Here is a 16,710-nt window from a genome sequence, read left to right as displayed (position 1 = left end):
TCAAAGTTCAGATGTTTATTTATCCCTGCCAAAATGACGAGGCAAGTATGAAAATACAACCAGTTTCACACAAACAGCAAACCAGCAACAAAAGCATGTTCACACATGGATAGTCACTCAATGCCTGGACACCCAGCCTGGTGGGGAGAGGTCACAGCGCCACTCATTAGTTGCTGTACAACTTTAATAAAATACAAGGTTAACCACAAAACAGAATCCCCTCGCACTCGCTTCTACCAGAGTAAAACCTGAAACTCACTTTTTGCTGACCGGCAGCACTTCTTCTCCCCTTGCAAAGCTCATTTCAGTCCTGAGCCAGGAGAGAGGGGCATTGCACCAAGGCTGAGGGGGGAAATGAGGATGTCCAAGCTCAAGGAGGCAACATTTCATAAATGGTCTCCCAGCTGTTTTGCTGGTTTACAAACAGCTGTCATCAATGCTGGACTTTAAACATCTCAGGTCTACCAGCCCCGGCAGCAGCAGTTAAAACCCAGGAACAAACCAGAGCCTCTTCTGCTACCAGCACATTTTAAAATATGTTTTCAAGGTCACAAACCAGTTCTAAAGCTGGTATAATGAGAGGTGTATGCAACAAGCACAAACAGCTCGTCTGTCCTGTGAATACAGCCCTTGGTGCCTTAGACTCAAAGATGGAGGGATGCCAGATTACAAACTGTTCACTTTGAAGTTCCTAAAAAGTGAAACTTGAACAGTGAATACCAGCAGGTCAAAAGCCCTGCACAAAATTTGTAAGTAAGGCCCATTCATTGAAAGACTTTTTAATTCTACTATAGAAGTAGTGGAAATATGGTATATTAAAAAGAAACATTGCTTTTACAAAACACATTCCATACAAAACTGCCTCTGTAGTAAATTCAGGATTCTAACAGTGCAGGTCAGTGTCAAGTATGCAGGAGGAGTCCATGGATATTGACAAATTCAGAATTTCTTCCAGAAAATCTGGAGTTAAATGCCATCCATTAACCCAAGGTTCAGTTGCTGTCAAGAATGGAAGTTCAGAAGGAGGTCTTTATCTTGGTTTCTCCTGGTTCAGGATAAAAACATCCAGACAGGAGATATTGCACTTCAGAGGTAAAAGCACCAACTCAGTTCCAAGAGCCTTCCAGTCTGGGGCAAGAAAAAACCCTCAACTGAGGCAAACTTTTCCCTCACAATGGAAATTATATTATCCACAGGTCTCCACACTGCCATGGTCAAAGTTTTATTAAAATGGACAAAACCTTAAAAAGGAAAAAACTCATCTTGCACCAAAACAGGCTTGGGTAAGAGGGAATCAAGAAAACCATTTTTAAAATTCAACAAATTAGGAAGATCGACCGTTTAAGATGAAGACTAAGCACCACTTGGACGGTCCGAGAGAGAAGTTAAAAACTTTCCCCAGAACGGCGACAAGAGCCTGTAGTTTTGAGTCCTTAATCTGGGAGGACTAACAAGGGTCAGGTCTGTTTACATAATTCCAGGGAATCTGTCCAAACTAGAGCCCCAATTAAAGAGCTGGAGGAAGGGAGCAGGTGCCAATTCAAGTGAACGACACTGTTTGTTGTGCATAGTAACGGATACGGACTCCTAATGGCAGGCAGGACTGCCGGGATGAGGGGGCAGGAGGTGTTGTCTGTGGCGAGCTGGCCTGCTGCTGTGCAAACAAGGTCAGGGCGTCAAGCAGGCACCCGATCCAGCCAGTGGGAAAGGCCCCCAAACTACCAGCTCAAAGCAGGACGTCTGGGCAGCCGCAGCAGAGACAGCGGGCCACTTGCAGGTTCCAGAACACGTGACCCTGCCTTCAGCTTAAAGATGTCCGACAACGAAACACCCAACCAGCCCATAGGGCAGATTAAGAAGTAAACAAGGCAACAAGCTCCCTCTGGTTCGGGTGGAACTGTTCAAACCCGCAACTCCGAGCCCGAGGGGCCTCACAGCTTCTTCAGCCGGCTGTACAGGTCTCTCTTGCTGCGCTCCCCCGCCCAGGTGCGGCTCCGCAGCCGGCACTTGCGCAGGTGCTCTTTGAAGTCCTCATGGTGCATCGGCCGGTACCCCTGCGGCTCGCAGTGCACCTGCGGGGAGAGAGAGAGGGCGTGAGCCGAGCCGCGGGGCCGAGCGCACGGCGGGGCGGGGCTCCAGCGACAGCCTTCGGGACTCACCTCATAGCGAGGAAAGAACTCCTTGTAGCCGCCCTTGAGCACGTAGAGCTCGGGGTAGTGCAGGTTGGGGTACTCGTTCATCATGCGGTCACGCTCCCGCACGAAGCGGCACATGCGGGGGCCGCGCTCCGAGGAGAACTCGCAGTGGAAGATGAGCAGCACCCTCTTGTCGGGCGAGGAGGGCATGATGGGGGTCTTCAGTAGGTGCTTCTCCACCTCCTCCTCCAGATGCAGGTTCAGGGCTCCCTGCAAGGACAGATCGAACCCCTTTAAACCCTCCTAATGTTCTCCAGGGCCACCGTCCTCCGACTACACAGGCCATTTACCCACAATTCCCCCCGCTGCACATCGCACTGCACTGGGAGCCCAGCAGTCTCAAGTATGAATGTTTCTACTCAGGATTCATTTAGCCAAAATAAGAAACTCCATTGGTTTAAGACAGTGGTTCTCAAACTGTGGTACGCGTACCGGCAGTGGTACGCGGCGTGCCGCCAGGTGGTACGCCAGGTGGTACGCCAAATGACCCTGGAACTGCGTCGTGTGCGCTGAAAAATCGGGACGGGTTTTCATATTTTGTATTTTAATACATGTCGAAAAACTTTAAATAAATACGGAAATAAAAACGGAAACGCGGAAAAATGCAAGCTTGCGGATTGCTAAAGCAGGTAAGCTACACTATTTTTGAAGAACCTTATTTACCGTTGGCAAAAGAGCTGACACGTATTATGTGTAGAGAAAAAGCTGCTAAACAGCTCGACCTGCTGCCCCCCTCCCCCTGAAAGACACAGTCACTCATAGAATTATTGAAATGAAGGATTATATCAAAAGTACACTGATAGAGCGCGTTAAGATGAGCAGATGGTTTTTCACTGCAATTAGATGAGTCTGTAGTCGATTTGGCCAATTTGCTCGTTTACGTTAGATACGAGTTTGAGGGCATGTCCCATGAAGACTTTCTGTTCTGTAAACCGCTACCAACAGGAACTACAGGAGAGCACATATTTCAGCTTCTGAATGAATTTATCGAAGAGAATGGCCTCGACTGGATAAAATGCGTCGGAGTTTGTACAGACGGTGCTAGAGCAATGACAAGCTGACACAGCGGTGTAGTTGCACGAATTAGAGAGGTTGCTCCAGAAATTAATGTACGCATTACAACATCCACCGTGAGACCTTCGCCGTCAAGAAAATGCCTGACGATTTAATATCTGTTAGACTCAGATGTGAATTGTATCAAGGCTCAAAAAATTAATTCACATCTGCTTTGCTCAACTAAACAGGCTCACCCCTCTCACTGAAATGGTGCTTTTTTATTAGTTGTTGTTAATGTTTTTTTCTGTAAAACACTTTGAGAAGCCACCTTTAAAGGCGCTATATCAAATAAAGTTTATTATATGTATGCGAGTGTGTGTGCACGCACACTCATGTTGGTCATTGAGAATTTCTGGGGTTCCTGTGAGATGATGACTTGTAGGTGGTACTTGGTCCAAAAAGTTTGAGAACCACTGGTTTAAGAAGCTCAGGATGTACAATCAAAACTAGACATGTAAACAGGACCCAGTTTTAGAACTGCAAACACCTGCTTGTGCAGAGCAGAACTACAAATGTGGACACATCCAGTCTCTCCTAGTGATCAGGGGAAAAAAAGGAACTCTGGACAAACAAATCTGCACTGTCTGCCGGAAGAAAATTAATTCTCCCGGTGAGGTTTGCAGCAAACCAGTAGATGGCAACAGGGCAGGTGGCACTGCTCTACCTCCTAAACTGACACCAGTCCTCCACCAGGCCAACTTAAAACAGCCCACACATCTGGGAGAGGTGCAAGAGAAACGCTAAACTCACCTTAATGTGTCCTCCTTCAAACTCGTACGGGTAGCGACAGTCGATGACCACGATCTGCTCCACCAGGTGATTAAACTCCCCGTTCAAAACGGCCATCATCTGAGCAGCAGGACCACAGTTCACCCCAGGGGGAAGAGAGAAGGAAAGAGAAGGAACGGGTCTTGTGTGAAAAGGAATCTTTGTCAAACTATGTTCAATGCTCAGGTTGCTGGCTAGTTTAAGAGCTGAACTGGAATGACACTGGACAGACAGCATCTTCCCACCCCACCCCCTCTGGAAATCAGATCCATATTAGGACTTCTTACCATGTCAGAAGTGATGTATTTCAGGTCCTGGTGCTTCCCTTCCACCGTGGGCAGGACGAAGGGCTGCAGGGCGACAGCACGGCAGTGAGAAGCATGAGCAAGACAGTGTAGCAGATCTGCAAACCTCACACACAACCACCTCATACTGCACCCCCCTTCAGCACACTGAAGCGCTTGTCCCTCCAGGAAGACTCAAGTTCACAGTTGTGGCTTCTTCATGTGCCCTTTCTGTCAAGGCAAGGCCTAGTGACATTTTTCTGCTATTGTTCTGCAAACGTGCAGCATAACCTCACCTGCTTGCAAGCCATTCAGATTTGAGACAAGCTGACCACCCGTTTCAGACCTGTGCATTCACGTTTGACACAGACATGAAAACACTTCAGAAAAGGTGGCCGTCCATAACACTGTCCTGCTCAGATCCCTTACCTTGGTGAAGTCTCCAATCAGCTCCTTGACATCACTGTCCAGCAGCTTCTCAATGTCCTGATCACAGAAGGACTTGGACCTCTGCACCAACCGGCACGACTGGGGGGAAAAAAAAGATGAGCCAATTAACACCAAAGTACGAGGGCAACAGCCAGGGTTTCAAAGTATTTTTCTACCATATCTGCAATAACCAGCACATTTCTTCACCTGCATCCTAAAGTAAACTCACAACTAGGAGGATTTGATGAAACGGAGGTACTGACCGTGCCGGGCGTGCCCCCCTCCACCTCCGTGTCCTCGGGCCGGACGGTCCCGGCCACACTGCGCCGCCGCTTCACCCGGACCGGCGTGTGCTCGTCCCGCGGGCACTCCGGCCGCTTCAGGTGGGCACGGCCGGCCGAGGCGGGCAGCGAGGGCGAGCGGAACAGGCCGCGGGGGCGGCACCGGATTATGGGCTGCAGGGAAGAGAGACGGCGTTACCACGACAAACCAGCGGATCACCCTACCGCACGGCGCTGCTCAGCCGCGGCCTTCTGGAAATGGGTCATGTTACGTTGCACGCTCGGTGTACGAGAGACAGGCCAGACAAGACTTTGCTGCAGAGAAACAGGAAGCCAACGAGGACGCAGAGAGGAGACTGGAGAAAGGCAGGCAGAGAAGAGGAAGAGGCACAAGACAGCAGGGGGCAGCATTCCCACACGTTAACATGGCAGTGCAGTGGGATGGAATGGGTTGTGAAACACTGCCCTACAACACAAACTAGTGGCCGCATGTCCAAGCTTTGCATCTAAAAAGGCCAGTTAAAATCTCTTAAAAGCTTTGCAGTTCGACATGTCTGAATTCAAACTCGCCATGCAAGTGCACTGGAGGTGGACGACAGCCTTACCGAGTCCAAGCTCTGCTCTTCCTTCTCCTGGACTAAGGGAGCAGTCAGCAGACTGGCTATGCCCAGGGGCATTTCTGCATTACTCTGCAGGGGCACAGAGGGAAGGACACCAGTTACACTAAATCAACGCTTCTCACTGTCTCCTAGTGACAAACCTTCCCCTTTGAGAACTCTTTCAAGGTCTTCCCTCTTATCAGCTACAGATAAAGGTAGGGGAGGTTATCTTGTCTTCTGTAGTAAATTGGGAAGCAATTAAAAAAAGCAAACGAAATACTAGTCCGTAGTTGTCTATATGGGTAAAAGGACATATCGTGGGCAAATTGTATGACGTATTACACAGTACACAACTAGAGTCACTGACTTGTTTTTATAATCAGATTGCCCTTCTAGAATACGACCAGTAAAAAAACACGGGTAAAATACGAGTAAAAAAAACATACAATTCAGGGCTGAAGGAACTGAACCTCAACTCAGTCTTGAGTAGAGAAGACTGAGAGGGACTAGATACAAGTATTTCAAAACTCTCACAGGATCTGACTTTTACAGAATCAGTGAAACACAAATCCGAGCACACGGGTGGGACGTGCTCTTGCACAGTTAACGAAGAGAGCAGGAGGTACTTCTGTACCCACAGGGAGTCTGGACCTCCTCAGATTACTACTTCCTCCTACTCATAACCTTCACATATATAAGCTACGCATCGCCGTTTTGCCCACAAGCCCTGCAAAATCAGCACCAGCCTCACCTCCATGTCGCTGTCCAGAACGTCAAGGAAGCCGTCATCGCTGTCGTCATCGAGGGAGGAGGCGAGAGAGGAGCGCCGCAGCACGACGGGACTCCCGTCCTCCAAGGAGCACAGCCGCGCCACAGGAGGGGGAGACAGCTGCCAAGAGACAGCACGACGTGGGGTTACAAAAGCTCCTTTCCCTTAACCAAGAACACCTCGCCTCTAAAAGAGGCGCTGGCCTGCTCGAACCCTGCACCCCTGACGGCAGGACCCGTCCAGCGAGGTGCGGCCGGAGGGCGCCAGCTCACCATGAGCGCAGGAGCGGAGCTGGGCCGGCGAGCCGAGGGGTCACGCGCCTCAGTGCTGTGGAAAGAGCGCAGGTGGCAGCGGGACACGGGCACAGCTGGCTTCTTGAACTCAAACACCCCCTGCAGGTGGAGAGAAGAGTCAGGGGGGACAAAAAAAAAGTCAGGGTATCTGCTTCAACAAGCACAGCAGGGAAGATTACAAAATGCGCACAACCCTTTACTCCAACTATCTCCCGTTTTCAAGTTAAAAATCCTCTCGTCGCGGTTTACACGGGTTCATTTTACCACCCAAGGATTCCCCAATACTTGGATCAGGTCCTCAGCCCCCCGTCAAGACTAGCATTCGCCTTCAGTGTAGGACATTCCCTGTATTAACACTCCCTTCAAACCATTTGGCTAAGCTGACGCAGCACGTACAAGTAATGACTAGAGCTGTCGAAGTTATTAGCAGCAGCAAACGCATCCATTTCAAAGATTTACACTGTTTGAACAGTTGATGTTGCTTTCTAACAGACTTTAAGAGATCCTCACTTCATGCAAGTTCTCTTTGCCACTCCTGTTTGCTGAAGACTCAGACCCTCCTCGGCTGAAAATGCCAAAGCTTCTGCCATCAGGGTCCTTCTGTTTGAGCGCAGGACTGGAACCCAAGAGCCGCACCTAAAATACAGGCAAGGAGAGATCACGTCACTGCCAGGGCCAAGGAAGTCAGAAAAGCCAGATGTCCTTGAGGGGTACAGTGTGGACATTAGCAATAACTGGGATCCCCACTCAACCCTCCCAAATAAACAACTTTTAAAATGAAAGTAAACCATGACAGGTCCATACCTCATTTTATAAAAACAAACATTCTGGGTATTGGTTTGAAACATTTCCTGCCACAGCATCAATTGCTAGGGAACTAACAAAGCAGAACAACTTACGAAATTAACATTTGTCAAAGTTTCATACAAGCATCTGCTGCTTCCTGGCGAACAGGAAGTCTTTAAATAACTACTGCTAAACTGTGAGGTGGGACAAAACAGGAAACCTCCTCAACTACAATCAAACCTTGTTTTAAAGCAACTTACCGGTAAGGAATTAATTCTTCGGATTGGGATCTTCTCACTACAGAAAGAAAAAAGTGCAAAACAACTTAAATATTAAAATTAGGTTTGTTTTGATGTCCTATGCAGATGGATCAAGGTGAATTTTAAGTATCATATCTAAGGCTGTGCTTAAAGCAACAGCTCTGTGTGAACTGGCACCTGTCTGCAGGATCTTCCTAGAAACTAGAGGTAACCTAGCACTGCCATCTGCCCACGTTTCCCACAATGCATACTTCCACCACAATTTGTAACCAGACACTGTGGAATGCAGACAGGGGCTCTGCTCTGAGCTTCATTCATAAATGAAAACAGTGGGCAGGTTTGGGTTCTTAAATCTTCCACTTGATCAGGAAAGCAAAGGGGAGATTCTTCACAATGCAAAATAAGAGTTAAGTATTTTACATAAGCCTAACAGATCAAAAGATAGACTGCACAAAAATAACATGAGCTTGCCTGAAGCATGCAATATTCAATTGCTTCATTGGAAATATTAAAAAATACTTACTCCCTTAGAATGGCACCAGACTCCAGTAAAGCTTTTTCAAACCTGTAGGAACAGCAACCAGTAACAACCCGTCAGAACCCATGTTCATGTTGGTGACAATCCTAGCACCACTACTGAAGGCAAATAAAACCAGGTGCGACGTGCTCTAGTAAGTCTTTACATGCAGAAACGAAAAAGGTCAGGAGGCACAGTGTCAGAACCACTGACTGTACTCTTACAGGCTACATTTTAGATTGGGGTCAATTGCTCAAATAAGAGTAGCCTAGATGTCCTACCAGATGTAAAGCCCTTCACAGCCCTTAGCCACAGTTCCAGAGGGGCCCCACTGAACCAATTAGACCCCGACCCACATTCGGAAGAGAGAGGGCCAAAAAAACAGACAAAGAGCCCCCTAGTAGTGAGGGTGGCCTCCTTTTGTGCGGAGACTGGATCATGCATCCCCCCCAAGTCCACCTGCATGCAAAATAGATTGTGTGTGTGCGTGTGTGGGGAGGGGGGGGGGTCTTTTAATCTGCCATATGCCTCCTTCAAGGCATCACGCCAACCCCCACAGCATGAGCCTTTTGTTAGGGCAGCAGGGAGATAAGAGGGCTGGGGTGCCTTTTACAATAGGAAGCAGGGCTTGGCTGGGCTGGCTCGGGCCTCTATTCAGCACGTGGATTACACAGCACCCCCCCCGCTCTCCGACGGCATCAATCAACAGGACGCAGGGAAAGCGTGCCAGATGCCACCGACTGGAGGGGGGCAGGGCGAGTTAATCTAGGCCTCGCTTACTGGTACAGGCACCTGTGGGTGCGGAGGAATCCAGCTTGCAAACCAAAATACGAGAGACAGCTGTGCAGCCACTGAGCTGGAGACTCCACCACACTGCAGAGACAAACCTGCACATTAACAGAGACTGTGGCAAGATCAGATGTCTGAGTACTCTCAAAGAGCAGTCCTTTAATTAAAACACAGGCACCGGGCCACCCACATTCAATTAAAAAAAGGACACTTTAAACCCCAAGCTTTCCACTTGCAGCTTGTAATTCATAGCTAAATGTCTTCTTCGCAAGCCAAGAAACTGGTCCACAAAGAGCAAACAGACCATTTTAAAAAAGCCCCCCTATTGCAAGAAGGCAACATGCTTGTAGCTACATAGCAAAGTCACTTCAGCTGCCACCTTGCTTTAGAAAACTGCACCACGCCTGTATTGCTGGAATGAACAGTAGGCACACAGTAGATTAGAATCAACCAAAAAGTCAAGACCGCTGCTAATCTGCACCTAGAACTTTGTCTTACGCAGCACGGGTGACCAAGGCTAAGAAGAAAGGACAAGTTTACTTTCTGAAAGGTGCTCAGCAACACGGGGCCGTCTGCTCTGCTGCCCCACAGACAGGCCACAAGTATCCCTCTCCTTCCACAGCCCAAGACACCAACACGCAAACTCTAAACCAGAGTCCATTCCCAGTGGCAGCTGTGCAAAGACCATAAGCACTATATTCCACACCTCAGACAATCCCCACTGTTCAAGACGGGCATGACTGACAGACATGACGGGAGGAACCCGTTTCAGAGGTTGCCAGTGCAGTGAAAAACAGGAAGCTCAGCCCGTCCCTGCCGCTACAGAGGCGGACAGGCCCTCCGTCACCCCCGGCCCCGATGCACGACGAGCTGGCGGTTTCGCACCGGCGATCCGCAGCGCAGCGCCTCGCCCCGCAGGCGAGAGACACACCCGGCAGGAAATAAACCAACCGCTGATCGCAGCAAAATGCCAACTACCCCGCTTCAAACGGGCCTCCTGTCTCTATCCTGCAAGTCAAGAAATGCCGCTCTCGACCACTCCTGATTTACCCAAGTACAGGGTACAAGGACACGGAGTTAGACTGCAGAAACAGCTGCAATCTAGCCCGTCACCCAGAGTCTAACAGAGCGGTACCCCCCAGCTCTCTCCATGTGAATCCAGGACCGGCCCCAGCCCCCCACAGGCCTGCGGGCCAGCGGCGCCGACCCCAAAACAGCCGTTTAAGGGGGGGGGTGTGGGGCCTCCCTTCCCTCTGCAGGACAGCCGAGAGCCCCGGGACTCACCGTTCCTCGACGGCGGCGGGGTCCAGGGGGCTGGCGGGGGAGTCCATCCCGAGACCTGCAAGCACAAGCAGCGGTGAGGCCGGGGTCCGGCGGCGGGGAGCCCCCGCCCCCAGACCCGGCACCCCGACACTCCGCGCACCGGCGGCGGAACACGCTCCCGAGGCAGGCAAGCCCGCAGTGCGAGCTGAGCCCGGGGTCCGGCCATCCTGCAGCTGCGACCGCCGCCGCCACTTGAGGCGGGAGTCGTGAGAATCAGGGTAGCGAACGAAGAGCAGGAGCTGCAGCTCCATCACTCACCGGCGTCCGAGGAGGCGTCCGACGCGAAGGAGGGGATCTTGAGCAGAGGGACCGGGGCTCTGCGCTTCGGGGTGTCGCACTGGCTGCGGGCGGGGAGAGAGACAACACTGACTGTACCCATCGGTCTTGCTAACAAAGCACCTTGAATTGAAGTTGAGATGACAGGGTCACAGCGCGCAGCGCCAGACCCACCGGGCCGGCGTGCTGGCACGCAGCTGGCGAGGCTGCATGTGCACCGCGGCATCTCGGCCAGATCAGCAAGAGACCACAAACCACAACGATCGGCAACTCAATTTCAGATTCTCATGCGAGAGAGAAAAAAAAGGTTAGCAGCGCCATGACAACACGGCTGTGCCCCCACGATCAAGGTGACCCCCCCTCCCTGCGCGCCAGGCAGGAGTTGAAGTCCACCTGCCGGGACACCAGCACTGGGAATAAACGAGAATACGGTTTGAGGCCGACCTATGTGGTCTCGGGGACCAGGCCCGGTCACCCCCCTAAACCCCTCGTCTCCTAGCTATTCGGGCGGCTGCAGCGTCACCCTCCAGCTCAGACAGGCGCTGCAGCTGCAGCAGCGCCCGCTGCCCATGTGGCCCCCCCGGGCCTCGCCATGAGGGCGGCCGGGGCGCTCCCGCCGGGGCTCGGGCTCCTACCTGCCGAGCACGGCGAGGTGCGTCATGTTGAGGGCCAGGTTGGTGACGGGGGAGAGCACGGCCGGCGGCTCCGGGGAGAAGAGGGTCCGGGTGCAGGGCGAGTCGCGGGAGCCGAGCCCCGGGAGACACAGCGCGCCGCTGCGGGCCTGCGGGATGCGGGGGCTGAAGTCGCTGAAGAGCTCTCTGTACTCCATCCTCCGTGCCTGCAAGGGGGCAGATCGAGGAAGAGAGGGCGGCTGCGGGCCTCCGGCTGTTTCGAAAGCGCGATAGTCGGCCCCTCGGCGGAGGGCTGAGCGTACAGGATGGAGGCACACTTTAAAAAACACTAGCTGCAGGGCGCATCGCAAGCCGTTTTCCCAGGGACAGAAAGAAGACGCTAAACAGCTGAGGAAAGCATTCTTGCAGATGTTGCAGGCCAAAGAACAGCCTCCACTTCCTCTCCTGACCTCCCCCTGAAACCTAAGTGCTGCAATTCGCCCGCATCCTCTATTTATGTTCAAAAAGAAAAGGCACACGCGCGGCAATCCTCCCGGCCAATCAGGGGCGCTTTTACATTTCCCCTCTCCCGTTCTGGCAAATCACAAAAAAGCTTTCTTTTTCTCGCGGCATTCGCGAGCTCTAAGCCAATAGAAAAAGCATATACAAATCTGACCTAGCAACGAGTTCGACCGAGAGCCAATCAGATCCATCCTTCTGGCGTGCGCCCTTCCAAAGTTAGCCAATCACACGCTGAGACTTGAATTGCTGGGGCGTGGAACTATCAAACATAGCTTTATTTTTTTTCCCGCGGAACATTTCAAGGGCTTCAGCCAATGAAATTACAGCTTTACGAACTCCAAAATGGAATGTGCTATTTCACTTTTCTCACGATTAAAGGGGTGAAGTGATTTTTAAAATAACAAAAAGGCATATTTATTTTAATATAAAAGATAAAATATCGACATATTAGTTATTAGATCTGTTTCATAAGCACTTTTTGCGTACACCGAGCTTTTGTTCTGAGTAATATCTTTTTTTCATAATATTTATCGTAGGTTCTCCCCTCCTTCTAAAAGTGTTTCAGAGAAACAGCTGTTTATTCAAAAAAGGAGAGGGAGTTTTAAATTTGTAACACGCAACACAAAAGAAGTGTGTTTTATTAACTCTTCATTTCATCCATTGCTTGGAATCTAAAAAATATTACACACTCACAGCGGAATGAATACTTCCCATGCCAATCAGTTACTGAACTTTATTCGGAACCACGAATTATCTCCTTCCTCAGACAGAAGTGGCTTCTAAATTGACATTTTGTTTTGATGCGATTTTCTGCTGTAAAAACAATTCAAATACATTTTAATAAGATTACTTTTTAAGGATTTGTAGTTGATCAAATTACAATATGTTAAAATATTTTGCATTCTTTAAGACAAGACTCTTTTTATAATCCTCCGCCATTTGTTCCTCTTGCACAGCTAATTCTCCACAGCGAGGATTGTCAACTGTACCATTTTATTTGTATTTCACGTACTGTATTGGCGCCCTTCAGGAAACTTAAAGCAGTAGAGGCTCGGACGGGTTTGGGCTCTGAGCTCCTGAGACGTGCGGCTCCACACGAGAGGCTGTGTGTGTGTGAGTGGCCTCACCCAGCAGAGCTCACATTAACAGCTGTCCCAAAGTCCAGCATGAAAACCGGATCTATATGTGGAGAGCAGAGCCTTGATCTACACCGCGGGAGCCGGTGCATAACGTGCTCGGTTCTTGTAAAAAACGAAACTCATTCTCCCTCTGCAGTGTTTTTCCTCCACGTTCAGAAATGCGGCCGCAAATGTGAAGACATGTTTCGATTTGTTTTCTGAGTCTATGGTTCAGCTACAACGAGGTTTTTCACTTTTGGCTCAGTCTCTTCCTCGGAGATGAGATAAATTCATTCTTGTATTAAGCTTATTGACGTTAAATTGATTTGTCTCCAAATAGTACCTTACAGGAGGACAAGTCTGGGAATTAGCATGAACCCAGGGCCAGGTGATAAGAATCAGATCTCATTTCATTTAGCATTTTTATTTACATGACCAGGTGGAATTTAACTTGTGTCACTAAGATTGTTTTGGGAGAGTTTAATTGATAATCAGTTAGCAGTTGTTTAGGAATCAGCAAAATTTTAGATTCCCGGTTTAAATAGAAATCGATTTGTTACATTTCAGGAAAGCATACATCTACATGCCAAATTAATGTAGATTGTTCTAAAAAAACCTATTAACAACAAGTTAACTGACTACCAGTATGTATGTTAATCAATGTTAATGCTAACGCTGTTTTGGATTGTCCTTATCGGAGAAGTGTTGAAAAAACTCAGTAAATCTCATAAAGGAACCCACTGGCTGTGGAACACACATGGGCTTTAAGATGTGTAAGTAAAGTTCATTGTGATAATTTATTCTCAGAACGATTGTTTAGACTACCTAAAAAAGTTTCAAAACGCACAACACTCTAGTCTGGGGGTGGTCACACTATTCTATACAAATCGGAATAAAAAAGTGCTCTTCTGTTATTTTATTCTTTAGAATGTTTGTGCTCAAACTGCTTTGGTTCTTGTGAAAGTGTTTCACAGGACAAAACTGTAAGGTGGATGGGGAAACCACGAATAAGACATCGACTTCAATTATAAAGCTTCCAGTCTGTGGGAAGTCGCCGGTCGCGCCGCAGTTGGCGGGTCCTGTCAGCGCCGGGCCTGGCGTGTCCCCCGGGTCGGGGCTTCTGAGGCTTCCTGATACCATTAGTAATGAGCCAGGGGGCGGGGTGTCGCTGTCACACAGCCGCCAGGAGTGTAGATGGCCCGTTCATAATCGCTTTTCACTGGGACCTGATTGGCTTTTCTCTTATAACAAGCCCGTCCTTCCACCTCACAGATTATAGTGGCATTGCCCTCCATCCTGAGTTTACTGTTGGTGGAGGGCTGTAGTACAGTACATGCTGTTTCTGTTTCTGTTTAGTTTACAGAGCGAGGACAGCACACAACTCTTGAGCTGCTCCTCATGTCTATTTTGCATGTGTGCAAAATAAAAACATTTTAAACAAAAGAAACCCGAAGTCAATGCAACTTTTCCGTGCTTTTGGGTCATTACTCACATAGAAAACTTCCAAGACAGCCTCAGAACAAATACAAATACATAATACACGGTGCAACATTATTAAAAAAGAAAGAAAAGGTGATTAGGGTAAGATTCCTGTCCTTGATGGGTCTGTCTTTAGATTCATTAATGAGAAAATGAGAGGTACAAGTTGCCATGTCTTGTCATGCTGGGAAGCAGTGAGCAACTGCAGTTACAGGCTAAAGAGAAGGTTTCTTTGCTCAGCGTGGACTATCTGTTTGGCCAACAAGAAGGACAAAGAAAAACAGCCAATTTCAAAGCCTTTGGCTTTTTGTATCATCCAGTAACTAAATTTCTAATGTCTTATCAGACTGGTTTAGTTTTAGCTCAGGCTCACTAGCACTGATAACCCATTGCCATCCAAAGGCAATTGTACTGAACTGTTAAACTAGCTCTGAAACTGGCCGCTGATCCAGGACTGTGCACAACAGCTGGAACAGCAGCTGCATTATTAAAGTGTAATTTTCCATGGCTGTACTTCACCATTAATCAGTTTCCTTATTTTCCTATTCAGATGTTGTTTTGTTTTATTTATCATAAAGCTACTTATGCTGTTATGTATTTCTGTATTCAAAAGTTTAACCGGCACCGGAGAGCTTTGTATTTTAAGGCCGATATAGAAATCAGCCTTAATCTGAGTCTTCGTTTTAGGATCTCTGCTGCTGTTTTCGAAGGTGGTGTTTATACAGCTCTTGTATACAGCTCTCATAAAAGGTTTGATTAAATCATCTGATTAACTCATAACTTCACCCTAGTGGCCAGGTACAAAGTCCTCTTGATAATTTATGTCTGATATTTTATTATTGTACTTATGATCATAATTTCCTCTCGATACTAATTATGGTTTTTATGTCTGTCTTAGTATGTAAAACCTATAGAAATAAGTAATAGATTTGGAAGTGACATTTAATGTATGAGACAAAATCTTTATTTTTACCCTGGTGTAAGTTTATATAACTGATTTAAGTAAATCAGAAAAACGAATCTTTCATGACTTAGGAAGACCAGAGAAACACAAATTCTATTTAAAATACATTTTGCATTTGCATTGCAAAAATTCCCCAAAAGAACTCCATCACAACAGGGTCATTTTCCAGAGGGCCTGAGTCAACAACTGTCCTGCCAGACCTGTCAGATAGATTTGTCACCCCTTAGTTTAGGAATTTCAAAATTGCACTAAATTGCACTTCTGAAAAATGGATAATAACCCATTGGTTGATACCTATCTAAAGTATTACTGGTGGAACTAGCTACCTTCTGCACACTGCCCTATTGTTAGTGTTGTGGTTGAGGCTGTTGTCAAGATCAGGGTACTTATCCTCCTATGCAGTTAATTCACACCTATAGCTGGCTTCTATCACTGTTAAGTCTGCTCGCATCGCTGTTAAGTCTGATTACTATCCCATGTAGACAGCATGGCGCTGGTAGCTCCTAACCTAAAGCATTACCTGCAGGTCACTGCGATTGACCGGCAGGGGCGTTTGACAGGGTCCAGCAGCACCTCCTGTCCCCTGGTCTGCACAGACCAGTCAGGACTGCTCCTGGGCTGAGCCGCACAGACATTGCCTCTCCTGACGGCGTTTCTTAACTAATAAGGTCAACTTCAAACATTATTCTCTCCATTAGGACCCCTTTTTAAGTTTTGGAGAAAATAATCATTTTGTGCTAACCCAATTAGTTCTATCCCCCTCAATACCAGGACAAATATTTTGGCAACTGAATAGATATTATGATTGGGAGAATTCTGAAAGATTGTGCAAAGGGGCACTTGAGCTACATGCCTGTTATGATCAAGGATGTGGAATTCAGGATTAACCACATTTTTAGCATGTAAATCATTTTCTAGCACGACCTGAAAAAGCACGCACAACTCGATAAACTGGCGCACGCAGCCTGATCGTGCCAGCAGTTTTCTATTCACCTTTTCCCTGAGAGTACCGAAAATCAGTTTGCCCCTGGATTATAATGAGAAGTGGTACACTTGCAGCATACCCCACAGGCACTCTGCTGCACTAAAACAGAAAACAGAAACAATGCAAATGAAATTAGAAACCAGTCCAGGTCTCACAGTATTACGGGGACTCAGTGCTGGATCCTGAGTGAAGGAAGATGAGGCTTCTGGAGGGGGGGTTGCGTTTCCACAGCGACAGAGGGAAAACACTCTGGGGGGTCCATCTCGTGACCCCTCTCAGGTCTGCTCTGATTTGTTGTGCTGTCTCGTTTGGAGCCCACTCCCCTGCGCCATTATCACCCACTGGAACATTATCACCCACTGGAGCAGTTTCACTGAGCTGAAGCCAGGAATTTGTTTTGTTTGAG

The 16,710-nt window shown here is 48.3% G+C and overlaps 1 protein-coding gene across 1 annotated transcript; it reads right to left on the bottom strand.

Moving 5' to 3' along the window:
• On the bottom strand, positions 1-11,716 carry cdc25b (cell division cycle 25B). Its single transcript, XM_088910182.1, has 15 exons — positions 11,261-11,716; positions 10,608-10,690; positions 10,311-10,365; positions 8,244-8,285; positions 7,721-7,757; positions 7,185-7,310; positions 6,654-6,773; positions 6,364-6,501; positions 5,619-5,702; positions 4,996-5,187; positions 4,733-4,831; positions 4,307-4,369; positions 4,002-4,100; positions 2,160-2,405; positions 1-2,072 (listed from the first exon to the last, which is right to left on the bottom strand). Exons 1-15 carry the CDS (start codon positions 11,452-11,454, stop codon positions 1,932-1,934), a joined length of 1,719 nt encoding a protein of 572 aa, XP_088766308.1. The 5' UTR covers positions 11,455-11,716; the 3' UTR covers positions 1-1,931.
• Between the last annotated feature and the right edge of the window lie 4,994 nt (positions 11,717-16,710).

Source organism: Atractosteus spatula, chromosome 1 (assembly GCF_055471065.1).
Source record: "Atractosteus spatula isolate fAtrSpa1 chromosome 1, fAtrSpa1.hap1, whole genome shotgun sequence".
In the NCBI taxonomy this organism is placed as follows: domain Eukaryota; kingdom Metazoa; phylum Chordata; class Actinopteri; order Semionotiformes; family Lepisosteidae; genus Atractosteus; species Atractosteus spatula.
Note: the sequence above shows the minus strand (reverse complement) of the source record. Positions and strands in the feature narration are given on the sequence as shown.